Here is a 17,194-nt window from a genome sequence, read left to right as displayed (position 1 = left end):
GACCGATTTTACTTTTTACACAGTTACAATGAGGATTACACAGCTTCTGTCGCACAGTTGTAATAGAGGAGATCACAGCTCATCCTCCCGACGTCATATGTATGGGCCGTAGCTTATTCTGGTGAATCTAGACTGTAATGAGAATTAAACAAGTCTCCCCAGCAGGCAAAAATGGTATAGCCTTTAGTGAATGCTGTGCTGATGCATCATGCGATAGATGTGAAATGGAAAGTAACAAATCTTGATGGTGCCTGATAAGCACCAGACAGGAGGCTGAACTGCATGGAAGTGGTTGGAATATATAAAGGAGACCTCCAGAGTGTGAAAATCAATAGGGAGGGGGGCAGGGATAGAAAATTTGTGTTTTTTGCTGGAGTGGCCCTTTAAACGCTTAGGAGAAAGGCAACCGTCTATACAATTATCAGCAATCCTAAAAAGGTGACACAACGCCATACTTGCATATGATCAATACCCATGCAAAGGGAATAGAACGAATCATAAGGGCGAGTACACTACTTCTACAAAATTAGTAGGTTTTAGTTCATACTGTTCTTATCCTAAATAATCAGGTGTAACATAAATATAGACTTTAGATTTGCGCACAGCCATTATTAGGTTTCTCCTAGGGAATTCAAACATTAGGTCTGGATAGCGTGTATTAATAGGAAAGCAATAAAAAAAAAAAAAAAAAAGTTTCAATGCAAAGTACAAAGATGCCATCTAAGCGGGGGAGGGGCATAGATGGGAAACTAGCCGAAAAGGCATTCAATCTTGATCAATGACAGAACCATTATAATAAATAGCTATAAATACAGTAGTCCACTATATCTGCAGTAGTAGGTTTGGTCGTGGTCAATTGTCTATGACTTTATACTCTAATCTTAATTCTCGTCTGCTCCAGCCTTCATATCTAGGAACCAGCCAGGCAGGGGAAGTGAGCAGTAGAATGACTGTACCTTTAAGCAATCTTTGGAATCACAGAACTGCTCAATGGACTTGGAAGAATTAAGCAGATTTACGTGACACAGTGTGCCGTTTACATGACACCTGGGTTCAGACGTGGCAGTTCGTATGCGATCTCCCCACCGGATCCTACGTATAGGATAGGTGTACTTTTTCAACCAATTTTTATAGTGCTCCGATGCATCAAAGACATGAAGCAACTTTGCAAATAGTCTCGACTGAAAATCTACAGTATACAGCTTCAATGCTGACCTATAGGTCTCCATGGTAACAGACTACAAACAAACCCTGTGTAGTCTGGTTTTGCAGTTGTGTGTTATTGACTCTCTTTGCCCCCTCTTCTTGATAATCCACACTCTAAGAAGAGCTGGACTGCAAAAATTACACTATACACCTCTTCTGTTTTATGTCTGCAACCACGAAGACACATATAGATGTGCTGTAGCAAAAGTTTACAGAATGCTGATAGTTCGCAAGAAGTTATCTTATCCTAAAGAAGTTGTGCAAAGTTCTATAGTTATCCCCTTATCCATAGGGTAGGGGATGACTTTACGATTGGTGGGGGTCTGACAACCAGGTCCTAGAGGACAGCGGTCCCAAAGGTCCCTGCATGAACGAAGTGGTGATCGCGCATGCGCTTGGCAATTTCCAGCGCTCCTATTGAAATGAATGCTCTTGTGCAACCTGCGTTTGTGCAGGGACATTTGGGACCCCCTTTCTTGAGATTGGAGGATAGAAGATAGTTTTATAACTTAGCACAACCCCTTTAACACATCATGCATTGAAAAGCTATTAAGAAAAATACCTCAATGCCCCAATTCAATATGCAAATTATGCTTTGCTACAGCTATAGGTCTGCATGGAAGCTGTATACACAAAACGATAGAAGAATGAATATTTTATTCATAAGGACTACTAGCAGAGTAGCTTACCCTTTCTACTTTAAGGCATGAGAAAAATATAACAAGGGGTTGCAAAAGTATACACATGCTTTAAAGAGAAGCTATGGTGCAGGTTAAGTGGAGTCTGGCGGTGTATTTTTATTTTTTTTCATACGTACCAGGTTCCCTGTTCCCGTCACCCATGGAAGTTGGCGTGCGGAGAGTGTAGTGGACTGATCTCTGCAAGCTGTGCATGCGCACTCCCATTGACTTCTATGGCAGTGTACACAGCCAATCTGCAGACTTGAATGCTCTGCACTGTCCGAATGCCAATTCCACGGGTGACTGAGCAGGAACGGGAAACCCAGTAAGCATAAAAAAAATGTTTTCCTAGACTTTGAAGAACCTGCCCTCTGAACACCCTAACATAGGTGATCAGAGGTGGTGACAGGTCCCGGTTAAGGGAGGAAGGCCCATAAAAACCAATAACGCAATGCCTAAACCCAGGCTTCTAGAGACTTGCAAAAAGTTTCCAATGGGGTAAATCAATATAACAAGCAATCTGACCAGGTCATAGACAACAGAAGTGCAGCGTGACTCTGGATAGGAGAAGGGTTGCCACACAGCCCCGATATACTCTGCCGTCATCACACAGCGCAGGCAGCCAGCTACCAGACAGAGCATTCTCCACTAAGCAGATATATGGCAGTGTCAACCAAAGCCTGCTGGTCAACTAAAAGCCCTTTCTAAAAAAAAAGTACAGGAGTTCGAGACAAAGCGAGATCTCTCCTGCACCGCCGGCTGATCTACATCAACGTCTTAAAGATTTCCAATAGTTTCTAGCAGCAATCCCTTATATAATCGGATTTTTTTTTCTTTTTTTCTAAAAGGACACATTCATATTCTGACAAACAGTCATTTGTAGTAACTAGGATTGGGGTGGGTTTTTAATCCTCACCAGTGAACACTAAATACAATGTGGGATGCGCGGACGACACTCAGGAAACTCCTCTGAGATGTCTCCCTCTTGTCTATCGGCACCATATACGATTTTCTTATTCCGACTCCATGAGTCGTTTTCTATAGAATTGGTGGTAATTGACCCAAAAAGTTTTTGTAGTGGGACTGATAGAAAAGATCCTATTCTGCCCATATATTTTATAGGATGTCAACTTGGCAGGTGTGAAGTCCCAGCATGGTCTTCGAAGCATTGGCCATCAAGCTAGAACTTGTAGGATGTAGGGTCTACTGTGCAAGGACCCTGCACGGATACTAATAATGTCCCTCATTGTATTTAGGAAGAACCGCCACTGATGAAACTCACTGGAGTCCCGATTTAAGAAAACAAACAAAGAAAAAATAAATAAGTTACTAAGTTGTAACCACCAAACATTGGTGTGACAAGGTTCCTCGGAGCCGATTTAAAACCCTACAGCTGCTCCTTGAAGGAGCTGTAGGCACCCCAGCTTATTCCAAAGAAGGAAAAGTAAGACAAATAAATCCCTAATATTCAAGCTTGAGAAAATAAACTGAAATATTATAAAAACTCGCTTCTCCCATGTATTGCTCCGCATAGGAGACAGGACACTTCTCAGATTCCGCACTGTCGAGGTTGGTTGGACGAGTGCTCGGTGGCAGTGGAGTCTTCACGGATTTGTCCTGGAGTTTGTGATGAAACAAGACAACCGTTTGGAGCGATTGTGCCTTTTTTTGCTCCCTACTCCTCTTCTACTCCTAGTGCCTCTGTTGGTCTCCTCAGCACCTATCCACTTGGGCACCAGCGTACACCTCTATGGTGCCGGGCAGCGTCAGGCTGACATCAGCAAGGTTTGCAGGTGTCGGAGGTAGAGCAATGGCGCAGAATTGTACATTGGGTTGAGAAACGTCCTCCACTGAAGGAAGGGCTGCGCTAATCTTTCTTTCAAAACCGTAACGCTGAGAAAAGAAAGTCAGAAACACCATTCCCAGCATCTCCGAGCCAATAGTCTCCTGCGGCCGGAGAGGACGTCCCCTCTGTGCGGCCGCGCGCTTGTAAAATTCATTCTAGAATATAAATTTGTATTCATAGTATACATATATATATTATATGTATCTACATATAAATCTTCTCTATACATATATTGCACATTGTCTCCTTCCGTCCGTTCTCACGAGCTTCTATTGGTACGGTTTATCCTCCGACTCGGCGACGATGTCTCGAGGGACGATTCCATTCTGAAGGTTTATCAAGGAGTCCTTCATCTGCAGATGGAAACATAGTCACATATTAGAGACCGAGAACGCAACACAGAGCTCTGAAGCAAAGCCGTACACTGTACAAGCATCACTCCCAATTACTGGCACATTAACCCCTTCCTGCTGCAGCCCTTTTTTTTTCCTCTCCATTTTCAAAAAAAAACTCATAACTTTTTTCATTTTTCCGGTGAGGGCTTACTTTTTGCGGAAAAAGTTGTATTTTTAAGTGTTACCACTTAATGTACTGGCAAACTTTTACAAATTTTTAAGGTGGAGCGAAATGGAAAAACACAATTGTGCCATTTTTCATGGTGCAGTAGGAAAAAAAAAAATCACACTTCTTTATTCTGTGGGTCATGAGGGCTACAAAGATCTCGAATGCAAAGAGTTTTTTTTTATGTTGTACCAAAATAAAATACTTTAAAAAAATGTTTTGCCTTCTGTCACTAGTTTTAAACTCCCATAACTTTTTACATTTTCCACTGATACATAAGTGTGAGGGTTCATTTCTGTGAGGGAACTTTTAATTTCTTTCGATACTATTTTGGGGTGTGTACAACTTTTTGATAGCTTTTCATTAAATTTTTTAATTGGAGACAGGGTGCCTAAGAATGTACAGTTCAGGGATTGTGGGTTTTTTCTGAAGGCATTCACCCTGCGGAATGGTTTCTAGAGATGAGCGAGCATACTTGCTAAGGCAAACTACTCGAGCGAGTAGTGCCTTATGCGAGTACCTGCCCGCTCGTCTCTAAAGATTCGGGTGCCGGCGGGAGAGAGCGGGGAGGAACGGGGGGAAGGTGGGGTGGGAGATCTCCCTCTCTCTCCCCCCCCCCCCCCCCCCGCTCACTCCCGCAACTCACCGCTCTCCCCTGCTGGCACACGAATCTTGAGAGACGAGCGGGCAGGTACTCGCATAAGGCACTACTCGGTGGAGTAGTTTGCCTTAGCGAATACGCTCGCTCATCTCTAGTAGTTTCGCATCTACATTGGAGCTTCCATCGCAAGTCCAGCACAAAATACAGGAAAAAAAAGAGCTGCATGCAGTAAGCGCGGAAAGCGAATGGACCCCATTATAGTCAATGGGACCGTTTGGCAATGTTCAGTTGCTTCCTAAGACAGAGCCATACAGAGCAGGAAAGTGGAACCCCGAGTGCAGATATGAAACCACCCTAATAATGTGATCTTTTAAAAACTGGACCTTTACGGATGCAGGAATACTACTTTTTTATTACTTTTTGCTGTGATGACTAGGAAAAGGGTTTTTTAAATTAATATTTTTTATTTTCTATAATTAAAAATAAGTCAAAGATTTTTTTTTTTCTTTAAGTCCCCATAGAGAACTTCAACTTGCGATTCTCTAATAACTTATACAGTATAATGCAATATCATAGTATTGCATTATACTGTATTACCACCCTAGAAGGTTAGCTGATGTTGGAGCCATCGTTGGGCATACTCCCTAGCTGCAATCATCTTGGCCTCAGAGAAGTAGTGCAGGAAAGACAAACTGGGTTGGACAGAGATTGTGACCAAAAGTGGGTCTGGGACAATAAAGAAGCCAAATTTGGAGGGACTGAGTCTCTTGCCTCCTATATGTCTCTGACTATTCCTGAGGGTTCCTAGCCTACCCTCATGGACTTTTACACTACCATGCATTGTTGAGGAGCATATACCTGGTCCAGCAGCATCATTGATGACTTAATGATCTGTCTCCACTTCTGCAGCTCGGAGTCATGGTGTTTTTGCTGAGTCTCTAATAGCTGGGTCCATTCGGCTTGAGACTGTGGGACTGAGCTGGATAGAAGACATCTGGGTTAAAACCAGAAACACTGTGATTGCTCTTGTTATCTGATTTGTCTCTTAATATAAAGTACCTTTCCTGTATTCGGAGGCCCTGCCACGTGGTAAGTGCTTGCGTGCTGTACTCCAACATCCACAGCTTGTAAAACAGCATCATGTTCAGCATTACCAACAGCACCAGACTAGAAACACACAAAAACAGTGAGAGGTGAGTGGTGTCCTAACTTTGCAGTTGGGTCCTGACCACTACCCTTCCGAATTTCTGAGTCTGCTCTGCACACTCTACTTCATGGATACAGTATGTATTTCACATCTAAAGCAGGGCTCCAAAATTCTCAATACATGAAGTTCTCAACTTGTGCTACACAGAAGCAGATGCGAGGAACTATAGTGGTCAGTGTTAGCGCTTATGAAGCTGAACACACACTAGAAAGGTCATTGGATCCCACCAGTTTCAATAGGACCCACCAAAAACAGGTTGGATTTTATCTACTCAGAGACCCCCCCTACATACTAGTTTTGGTGGTTTAGGATCACATTTCTTCGGTGTTTACCACAATAATTCCCAGGTATCATTTTCTCTATTCATCCAATTGTAGATTAACTGTAGTTGCAGGCAATTGATGGGGGACATCTGTGGCATACACTATTATTGGGGCATCTGTAGCGGACATTCAATGTTGTAGGGAAGTCTGGGGCAGGCACACATCATTATGGAAATGGCCTTATAACCCTTCCTAGATTGATGAGCAGCAACATTTGCTTCTCCAATATCATTGCTAATGTCCTTCCTCCTTGGCATTGTTTTAACACACATCTGAATGCTCCAGACCAGCAAACTACCAAAACTTTTGCTTTTAACCTACCTTCACAAGGCCTGCTAAATTTCTGCGGTGGCTTATGCTGTGGAAATTCTAAAGCATTTACAGTACAAATCACATGGAGGAGATTACAAAAATCTCTTTCACACGGAGCAGAAAATTTCCACAATAAATCCAGAGTGTTTTTTTTTTTTAAATGTTGCAAATTCTAAATCCACAGAATGTCCATTTATGCTGCAGATTTCAAGCTTTGAAATACAAGAGTTAAGATTTGCAGCAAATCTGCGACAGAAATTGCAGCCAAATCCGCACCATTTTCGCTGAAGATTTGGTCACTGTGTTTTCCTGCGTACGTCCTGTGGGTTTTCTGCCCAGAATAGATATGGCCCATGTGATGGCAGCCTTATAAAGGTGGTCACCCTTGCTGGTGATCAATTAATCAAGAACATTTGATTAGCAGCACCTGGCTGCTACTTACCCTCAATTTCTATGGAAACAGTAAGGCTTATGCCCACGGCCATGACGGGCTCTGCCAGCGGAATATTGTAGCGGAGTTCGCAACGGCGCCCCCAAAGCCCCCATACGCACCCCGCCTGACGAGCCGGCGCACATGCGCAGTACAGTGCGTGTCGCGCTGCCATGCCAGATGACACGGCCAGCAGGGACACATATTCACATGATAGTTCTGCTGTGCTACAGTGGAAGTATAGTGTGACGGCCGGCTTCCATTGACTACAATGGAAGCCGGCCGCGCGTATTCCCGTGGCAAATACAGCTTGCTGCATTTTCTTTCATGCTGTGGAATTCCGCAACGTGAACATTGAGCTATTAGGTTCAATAGAACCTAAAAGCTGCAGGACAACGCTGTGGATTACCTTCGCGTAAAAAACGCGCCAGAAATCCGGCCGTGGTCATTAGCCCTAAGGCTGTACATAATTTTTCACACACTGCTTCTGCATTGGGGCCTAGTCTTTGTTAAATAAATAATGATGGTGTAATTATTATGTTGCCTTTCATCTAAGGTGGCATTTACCTAATTTTAAGACCTTCTAATCACCAGATTTTTTTATTATGTCCTGTTACATATAAAGATAGAATTCAACAAGGGTGTACTTCGTTTTACTCATGACTGTATATATATATTTATTCAGCTAGTTACATACACGCAGCTGATCACCAGCAGGAGTTTGGAGATGCTCTGCAGCTGATTATGTTTTTCCTCAGGAACATGTCGCGTCTGCGTGGAACCTGGAAGACAAAAAGCCAAGCTTTAGAAGACTGGAACTCGCCCCAAAAGTGATTCATCTGTCGGAGAATCTGCCGACACAATACTGCAGCATTCATACTATTTAGTCTGGTAGACTGCTGGACACCATGAGGAAAACCCAATGAACCTCCTTACGGTCAATGGGGTCTATCAGACTCTGTTTGGGTCTGATATATGAAGTAACCAACACTGCCATCAATTTCACTGTTCTGCTACTATAACGGAGCAAAGCAATGGAAATGAAGAATGCCGATGTGAACGAGGCCTTACTCTTCCATATTTCTGATCTGTGACCACACTAATACCGCAGTGGAGCCAGTCATGTGTTCTTTCTTCCGGCGGTGCGGAGAGTTGTCCGGTCGTCTAATCCTGCAGTAACACGGGCGCATTGGCGCCTGAATGTGCCCGTGTGATTGAGCCCTTAAGGTGCTTTTACACAGAAGATTATCTTTGGATTTGAATGCTCCAGACCAGCAAACTACCAAAATAACTGATGTTAAGCTATCTTCACATGGAGCGATCCAGCGAGAATCTGATTGACTATCGTTTAGTGTAAATGCATGAGGCGACTGAATGACAACACTTGTATATCTCTACTGATTCCTTGCCTTAGTAGAGCTCTTATTCAGCAGGTGACTAAGTAGATTGATTCAAATATTAGGGGGAAGGGTCCAGACCAGGTGGACTTGCTGTGGAATTTCTGTGTTGACCCTTTGCACTAAAATTCTGCGGCATTTAGAGCAGCAGCAAAGTGGATAGGATTCTGAAAATCTCGTCCACAAACTGCGGAAATAATTTGTACAAAACCCGTGTTAATTTGATTGCGGTTTCTGCTGTGGAATTCTCCTTTTCTCAATAATGGTGAATTCCACACAGAAATACGTGATAAAACCGTCTCCAAATGGTCTGTATTCAGCAAATCAGCCCCCGTGTATCAGGCCTTATAGGACAACTAGAGAACACCCTGCCCTTATCAGTGACCCATCAGTTGTAGTGTGATCAACAATGTTTTACAGTCTGACGCAGGTCGGATTAAAAATAAAATGTAATGGCTTCAACAGCAGTGAAGGTTTCCCGTTTTAGAAGTGCTTGGCACGCATCACGTCTCCTGCAAATTTCCATTTACTCAGAGTGAGCAGCGATACACATCTGCATACACGTACACGCAAGAGACACAAAACCCACCGACGGTAATCCGATAATCCACTCAGAAATCAGATAATCCAGCATGTCCAAATGGCTGGATTACTAAAAATTCCTATTAGCGCACATCTATTAGCGCATTGTTACCCCTACTGTCAATATTCCCAGCGGCAAATCTCAGGGCAGGACCATGACTGCAACGGAAAATGCCTACACTGAGGCCAGCTTTACACGGCCTAGAAAATTGCGTGGGACGCAAAGATATGAACTCCATTCTTTTGAATTGGGTCATACACATGAGCGATATTTTTCCGCATAGCGCCGCAATGCGATAAACAAATCGCAGCATGTTCTATCCCCCTGCATGCCCTCGCATCGCAGCCCGATAGTTTTCAAAGCAATTGGAGAACTTAGCGATCCTCTGCCGCAGCGGAGGTTCCCTGCATTCACATGAAAACACCTTGTCATCCACGTAGCTTTCACATGGTGGGGAGTGTGATACGGGGGAGGGATTCACGCCTCATATAGCGCTTGCCCGTGTAAAGTTAGCCATAAGGGTAGAGCTCTCGGCGGGTATGAGCCGTTTCCAATAGACGGTACATACTGGGTATGTAGGGTGTTTCATACCCAACATGCACCTCTGCGGTGTACATGTATATCACAGAGGGGGAATAGTTTCAGAATGTTAGCATTCATCATTAGTAAACAGATCTGGAGCATAGAGACACAAAGTAGATACAGTAAGAAACATTTCAATACACATTTCAAGGGAGTCTGTCAGATGTTTTGCCCTTCGGCTGTCATCGCTGCTTGCCAGATCCTCTTGACAGCCGAAGACGAGAACTAAGAGGTCTACAGAAGTCTATGTATCCTGAGAGGAGCTGACGGACAACAATGATAGCCAAAGGGGCTCAGCACTTGAGTAAGCATTGCAGCCCCTACATTTCAGCGATCAGCAGGGGTCTCCGCATTCGGACCTCCACTGATCAAAACTTTTGGTAAGTTGCCCTGATATTTGACGTCCTCTGACCTGCTACATGTCGGACACGATGTTGCCTCTCCTCATCTGTGGGGGTAGTAACTGGGCTGAGCACTTCCGTCAAATGAGGGATTCTCAAGTGAGTGTGAGGGCGCTTCCTGCGGCGCGTAGAGGTGATCTTCGAGCTCTTGTCTTTGGGGGACTGTCGGTGTAGATCAGACAGGTAAGCAGTCTCTGCTTTGGTCAGTTCATTCTCTGGAAAAAAAAAATAATGTAAAAGTCAATGTTGCGTCACGTAACAGTATGACGCCCACGCCTGTCCGTTACATCTTAGAGATTCCCAAGAACACCCAACCATAAAAACAATGATATACATGTGGATGCGACTTACCATTGATTAACCCCTGTTTTTCATTAGTACCACTGACTTTTACAGCCTGTTGTTAACCCTGGCCCAACTTTTATGAGATGTGTTGTTGCCACCCATTTCTAAAGGAGTTAGTTTTGGTAAATGAAATGTAACAATGTCTCCCTTCCCCTTCTGATATGTTCTATGGTGAATAAAATATGGTTAGAGGAGATTTCCAAATGATTGCCTTCTTATTGTCTTTACATTTATTTACATTTTGCATGGAGTCCCAACTTTTTGGGGAATTGTGGGTTTTAGTAATGCATATAAAGCTATATTCAGTTGGTATTGTTGTAATCGTACTGACTCACAGAATAAAGAGAACATGTCATTGTATTGTACTGCATCAGCCTAAAAACAGCCCCCCCCCCCAAAAAAAAACTCATCCCACAACCTCCTCATGTAGATAGCTCACCAAAAAAATTCCAAAAAGTTTTCATTTTTCCTTCCCACTTTCAAAAACAATTTACATAAAAAAAACAATGCCTTCAGCAGGAAGGGGTTAAGCATATTCCAGTATCCTGCAAAAACAGATCCTATGTCCCAACCCTCATGTAGCCTCCTACTGCAATGCAGGACTCGAATTATCACTAAATTAATGCAAATTGTAGATTTCCGATAACTAAAAAAAACATAGTTAGTAGAAAAGGTTAATGTTCAACAGCAACTGCAATCCGGCAGAAGCCGATCTCGGACGTGGATTGGCACGAAGGTTTCATTTGCCGTTTTATGTCAGAATCTGACAACCTCGTAGCATCAGAGGCCTCATGACGGGACAGGACGTACCTATTGCCAAACTGCACCGAGAGCCCGGATCATCCCAAGGTGCACTGAATGGTAAATGCTACAGTAGGGGAAGAAGTTGTTTGGCTTTTTGAACTTTTTCTTTGTAATGACAAATTAACCCCTTGGTGACACTTGTACGTTGCAGCCAGTCTTAAGGCAACCTGTATGTATATGTTAAGATGTGGTGACAGAATGAAGGCCGCCATCGTCTTGGGCCATCTTCGCTCATCGCTAGAGGGGAAAGCTCTGCCCCCTGTGCTTTGGCAACTTGCTGCGACTGGTCGGTCAGTTTGCATCATTTAAATCCTGCCTGATGAAGAGTGCCTTTTTAGGCGGTGGGGAGCTGTTGAGGAATTGCTGTCCCACATGAACTGATGATCACAGCAACTGTTTGGTCAACTCTGTGTGTACGTCTTGCAGCCGACGAGCAATGATCCGCATCCATGCTCACTTTTTGGTCCAGTTTTTTTTCAACCATTTAGTGCATTATTACGCTAGAGTTTTTGTACACTAATTCATAGCATTACGGGTTTAGCGCCAGTTTGATATTAATTTTTTTCTTCTAGTAAATTTTTTTTTGGCTCTTTCCTTATTTTCTGCATCCAATATATGATTTACAAGTGTTAAAGCACCTGAAAACACATACACTCCCATGTAAAAACGTCCCCCCAAACATCCCCCTAAAGGCTCTGTGTTCAGCTGAGGAGACATATGCCATCATTGTGTTTTCACAGATATGACCAAAAGAGGGAAGACGCCACATTCCTCTATTTTTCCTCCTTCTCATGTGATGAGGAACCACACAAGGCAACCCAAGATTAGCAAATCCATGTGAACCCCCCTGAATTATCAGCCTGAGGTTCCTGATTTCATTGGCAGCTCAGGAATCCAGTTTCAGACTGCTGGCCTCACAGAAATTGATTTTTTCAAAGTCTTTTATCCAGAGGATTTTGGAAATGTAATCCTGGCCTGTACAAATTTATATTTCCCATCAAGCTATGGGCCAAACCACCACGTCATCATTCGTAAGAGCATGAACCCGCTCTTCAGAAATTTACATCCAAAAGATCTTTCCTTCACGAATATTCTTCATTTCAGATAGACTATCCCCAGAGGGATCGCTTGTCCCTCCACCGGGGTCATTCAACACGTTCGGCCATTTTGAACAACTGCAACCGGCAATATGGACTAGAATGTGTGTGTGGCTGTGTGGGGACGACGCGATCGTTTGGCGGTATTTCAATCATCAATCCACTTATATTTACCCTTTTAAATGTACTAACCATAGTTGCTTATCTAGTGTGTATGGCCATCTTTAAAGGGAACCTGTCACCAGGTATGAGTACCATAAACTAAGTTATGGCACCCATACGGCAAGTTCCCTGGAGGCCGGAGAGGTATTTCTTATACTTTCTTGGCTTCTCAATTCAGCGATGTCATCATGGATCGTGCAACACGTTTTTAAGGAAAAACAATTAAATCTGCATCGCAACATTCTAAGGCCCATAGCCTTTTGTATTTTCCAGTAACTGAGCTATGTGAGGTTTGGTGGGAAGAGTTGTAGTTTTTATTGGTACCAGTATGCGGTACATGTGACTTTTGGACTGTTTTTAGTTTCATTTTTGGAAGGCAAACAAGAGAAAAACAACAATTCTGGAAATACTTTCCTAATTTTTAACTATTTTACGACATTCACCATTCGAGATGAATAACAAAATATTTTCATTGTTTGGGCCATTTCAAATGCAGTAATACTCATTATGTGTTGCTTTAAAAAAAAAAAAAAAAAAAGATAATTTTATCTATTTAAGACTTTTTTGTGGGGGAAAAAAAATGCATATTTTCTTTAATAAACTGGATTTTCTTCTCTTTAAGTTAAACTTAATTGAATTTCTTTTTGCACTTTTTTTTAGTCCCTGAAAGAGACTCAAAGATGTGATTGTTCGATTACTGTAATGGTGCACTGCATTACTTATGTACTGCTTTCTACTAAGCCTATCACAGCAATCTATTAGACTGCGCAGTGGCCTAATAGAGTTACATGGCAGACATGGAGGACTTTGTCGTCCGGCTGCCATGGGAACCCATTGATACTTTGCAATTGCATTGCGGGGTGTCAATGGATGACAGAAGGAGCCTCCTCCCCTCTATCATCTGCTTATATGATAGAGTTGCTATTGATTGTGACATGCAAAGAGTTAAACTGTCATTAACTGAGGATTCTCCATTCCTGGCTGTCAATCGTCAGCCAAGCAACCACCTTAAAAGAACATATGTGCAAGTTTAAAGCCCATTAGTGAGGTCAGTAAAAAGGCGTATTGCAGTCTCTAATGGGTTAATGTAGTCTAGATTAGAAGAGAAAGAAATGATGGATTGTTGGCTTAAAGGTTAATTTTTCATTAAGAACACCGTAGTTTTCTACAGACGAGGCGATTTGTTGATGAAGAGAAAACCAAACCAACCTAAATGGTGAAAATATTCATCGAGGCCACTCCAGAAGTTCTTCTCAATAAAGGTTTTGACGAGCCCCCACGGCTGTTTTCGGTAACGGAGCTCTGTTGAGATCCTATAGACCAAAAATACAAACAAACCGGCGGTTGATACAATGTTCTTTGTATCCATAATCTACACTGAGATACGGAGGATTTGGCCGTACCTTAACCGACTCTTGTTACGAGCCACTCGCGTCAGTGTGTATCGGTTGATGGTGTAGAAGTAATCATGATAAGGTATATCGTGTGTCAGTACTTCGGCATCAATCACGTAACATTCACTTTCCTGGCTGGCCTTGTACAGTGTCTAAGATGAAGAAAAAGTGAAGATCACTTCAGGTACAGAAGCCACATATATGAGGAGATATTGGGCTATGCGTGTCCAATCCAATGCAGGAGGTCAGGCAGAATCCCTCACCTGCGTTTCTGTTACAGTGGCAGATTTCGGCGCCAGGGGATTCGTTAGGGCAATGGTGTATAAGATAACCCGTGTCTGGTTTCCATTTTCTTCCTTCTTCCACGGATGAAATATAACTTCTGTATCAATAAAGAAAAATTCAAAAACATCAGATGACTCGTTTCTTATAAATTTCACGCCGGGGTTTCTCTACTCCAGTCCTCAAGTTCTAAGAGCTCATGTTCGGAAGATATTAAGAGAAGTAGACCAGTGTCTTGTACAACACTTAAGGAAATCCTGAAAACATGAGCTGTTGAGAGAGCTGGAATGGAGAAGCATTGATATAGGGGACCTTAGAAAAACGACTATATTCAAAGAGACCGGTCTGAGAACGCACAATAAGTAGCTCACCTGTAAACCTCCTCTGCTCCATGAAATCCCTCTGAAACTGAGATTCAGTGAACAGGAGACTAAAAAGCTTGTCCACGCTGAAGTTGAAAACCTCATTGATATACTGCCGGCCATTTAGGTCCTCGTAAAACGCTTGTACTTCACCTGTAGGAGAAATTCTTTCTTAATGACTTACAAGATTTAAGATGAACCTAACCGTAAAGCTCCATGAAGTCTCCCGCCTCCATCCCAAACACTGGTTGGACATGTCCTCCTTATACATGTTTCTCAAATCGACTGACTCTGTGCCTGACAAGTGGGGAAGTCACCGCCACAAATGTGCCTTACATGTTGGGAAGCTGTCACTACCAACATGCACTACATGTTAAGCAGCCGCGACCAATGTGCATTACATGTCGGGAAGCAACCACCACCAACATGCATTACACATTGAGCAGCCACGACCAATGTGCATTACATGTTGGAAATCTGCAGCCACCAATGTGCTTTAACCCTTTGCAATCCAATTTTGGATTCAGGGTTTCCTAGGGGGCTTTCTCTTTCTGCCATTATACAATGGCGCCATCTGCTGACTAGAGCCAGTACTGCGGTATGTGACATGCTGGAGAGGCCCCCGACAACAGAGCGGCCAGTAATATACAGTAAGAATACCCTGCCGGACATCTTCTGACATCGGAGCTGTACAGCCTTCAATTAGAATGTCTTTAGATGTCAGGCAGTGGATTGGAAAGGGTTAAGTGTCGAGAAGTCGCCATCACCAGGCTAGGACATGCCGAGGATCGCTTGGTCCGCTGCTGCTTCCTCTGTTCACTACTTAGCACTCACTATGTAGGCTGGATAAAAGCAGGCAGAAGCAGTAATAAACTGGTCCTGCCTTCTCCTCTGGGTCCCTGTCTGTTTCTGACAGCCAAGAATTTAACCTAAACCTGCAAGATTGCAGGATCTTTAAACCCGCTCTGTACATTTACGAGGGTGCGGGTTTAAAGCCCAGAACCAAGTGTTGTATATTTACAGAGCTTCATTCAGAATGGGTTAAAGAAAAAAATAAATAAATAAAATAAATTATATATTATATATACACACACACACACACACACACACACACACACACACACACACACACACACACTCTTAATTCTTTAATAAAGAAGCAAAGAATTCACCTTCATCATGTGTTTCAGAGGAGTCGCTGAGCTCTGTGGGCAAGTCTTCGTTATCATTAAAGTCCAAGGATGGAGAGGTGACAGGCGGGAGAAGCTCAACCTTCTGCTCCTCAAGGTTTGCAATAAGCATCTCCCTCTCTAACGAGCTGTCAATGTCATCCAGGAGGCCCCCATCAAACTACAAAAGAGAGAGGTTTAGGCAATGACAACTCATGACACAGAGGATGTAAGGTGAATTTAAGCGACCCTCCGATCCTGGAGAGACAAAGATGGCTGTACCACTTCTCTGACTACCTGATGCACCTTGTACATTAGTATCCATCATTAGTTTAAGACACTACACCTGCTTTGATTAACCAGTGCTGCCCACACGAGCAGTGCTGACCAGCCAGAGCCGCATGCAGTGTCCTATACTACCAATGCATACTACATACAGCGTTCATCAGGTAGTCAGAGCAGTGCTGCAGCCATCTAGGTTTCTCCAGGTCCGGAGGGTCGGTATGGACATTGTGTGGGCTGAAAACCGCAACCCAAACTACAATAAGAAAACTGTATGCAGTAAAACCGTAACCACATCAGAAACTGCAGCAAATCGCTACAAAAAAAACAAAAAAACACTAGTTTTTGTAGTGTGTTTTTTGTATGCTTTTGACAGCAGTGTGGGAATACAGCCCAAAACAGATCTAATAAATGCCAACATACCAATTTGGATGGTGGTTATCAACATCAGTGAGCGAGCAAAATGGGGAACAGTAATAATTGAACGTGGGTTGCAAAAGAATTGATATATGCAAGATATAATATACAGGGGGTGGACAAAAATATGGAAACACCCAGAGGCGTAAGTTGAAGCTTCTGAGCCCCAATGTATACTAGTGACCCTCTCCCCACGGCGGCCCCCGCTACAACAGTGGCACCCCACGGCGGCCCCCGCTACAACAGTGGCATTCCAAGCAAAATTAAATGCATACCATCGGGTGTGGTGCTTCCCCGGCCACTCAGTGTCCTGGTGCCGCCACCGCTCCCTACACCGTCCGTTGCCAGCGACTCTGGTCCTGCTGCAGCCGCTCCCTGAGCTCATCCCGCCGACACTGCATGTGCTGCTGCTGCCGCCGCCCCAGCCTCTAGTGATGCCGCCAATGCCTCCGTTGCCAACGCTTCCTCTCCTCAGGCTACGCACGCCCACAGCCAATCACAAGCTTAGGGCGTGACTACATGTCAAACTCATGTATTTTGTCGCCAACCCTAACTTTCAGTGGCGATAGAATACAAGAATACCGACGTCGGGAGGGGGAAGGAGGATCTTGGCTGCACACTGATGTCACAGGGTGCGCCGGGATCAGTGCCGCTAGCTGCGCAGCTGAGTGAATGCCGGCAGGGGAGCCGCGGCCCCTGCTGGTATTCACTAAAGTGGTGAGTGGCCAACTCTGGCGCATGCCAGCAGGGA

At 43.7% G+C, this 17,194-nt stretch overlaps 1 protein-coding gene across 1 annotated transcript in view; it reads right to left on the bottom strand.

The window, feature by feature from the left end:
- Positions 1-17,194, bottom strand: part of GRAMD1B (GRAM domain containing 1B) — a 35,790-nt gene continuing 18,596 nt past the window's right edge. The window contains exons 8-17 of the mRNA XM_066606604.1: positions 15,748-15,925; positions 14,585-14,728; positions 14,195-14,313; positions 13,941-14,083; positions 13,747-13,850; positions 10,141-10,344; positions 7,864-7,948; positions 5,954-6,061; positions 5,753-5,873; positions 1-4,085 (exon numbers count right to left, since the gene is read on the bottom strand). Of these exons, the coding sequence (XP_066462701.1) occupies positions 4,002-4,085; positions 5,753-5,873; positions 5,954-6,061; positions 7,864-7,948; positions 10,141-10,344; positions 13,747-13,850; positions 13,941-14,083; positions 14,195-14,313; positions 14,585-14,728; positions 15,748-15,925 (1,290 nt within the window). The 3' untranslated portion in view covers positions 1-4,001. The remainder of the gene's footprint in view (positions 4,086-5,752; positions 5,874-5,953; positions 6,062-7,863; positions 7,949-10,140; positions 10,345-13,746; positions 13,851-13,940; positions 14,084-14,194; positions 14,314-14,584; positions 14,729-15,747; positions 15,926-17,194) is intronic.

The sequence above is a fragment of the Eleutherodactylus coqui genome, chromosome 6, assembly GCF_035609145.1.
Source record: "Eleutherodactylus coqui strain aEleCoq1 chromosome 6, aEleCoq1.hap1, whole genome shotgun sequence".
NCBI classification, from domain to species: domain Eukaryota; kingdom Metazoa; phylum Chordata; class Amphibia; order Anura; family Eleutherodactylidae; genus Eleutherodactylus; species Eleutherodactylus coqui.
This window is presented reverse-complemented; position numbering and strand designations above follow the sequence as displayed.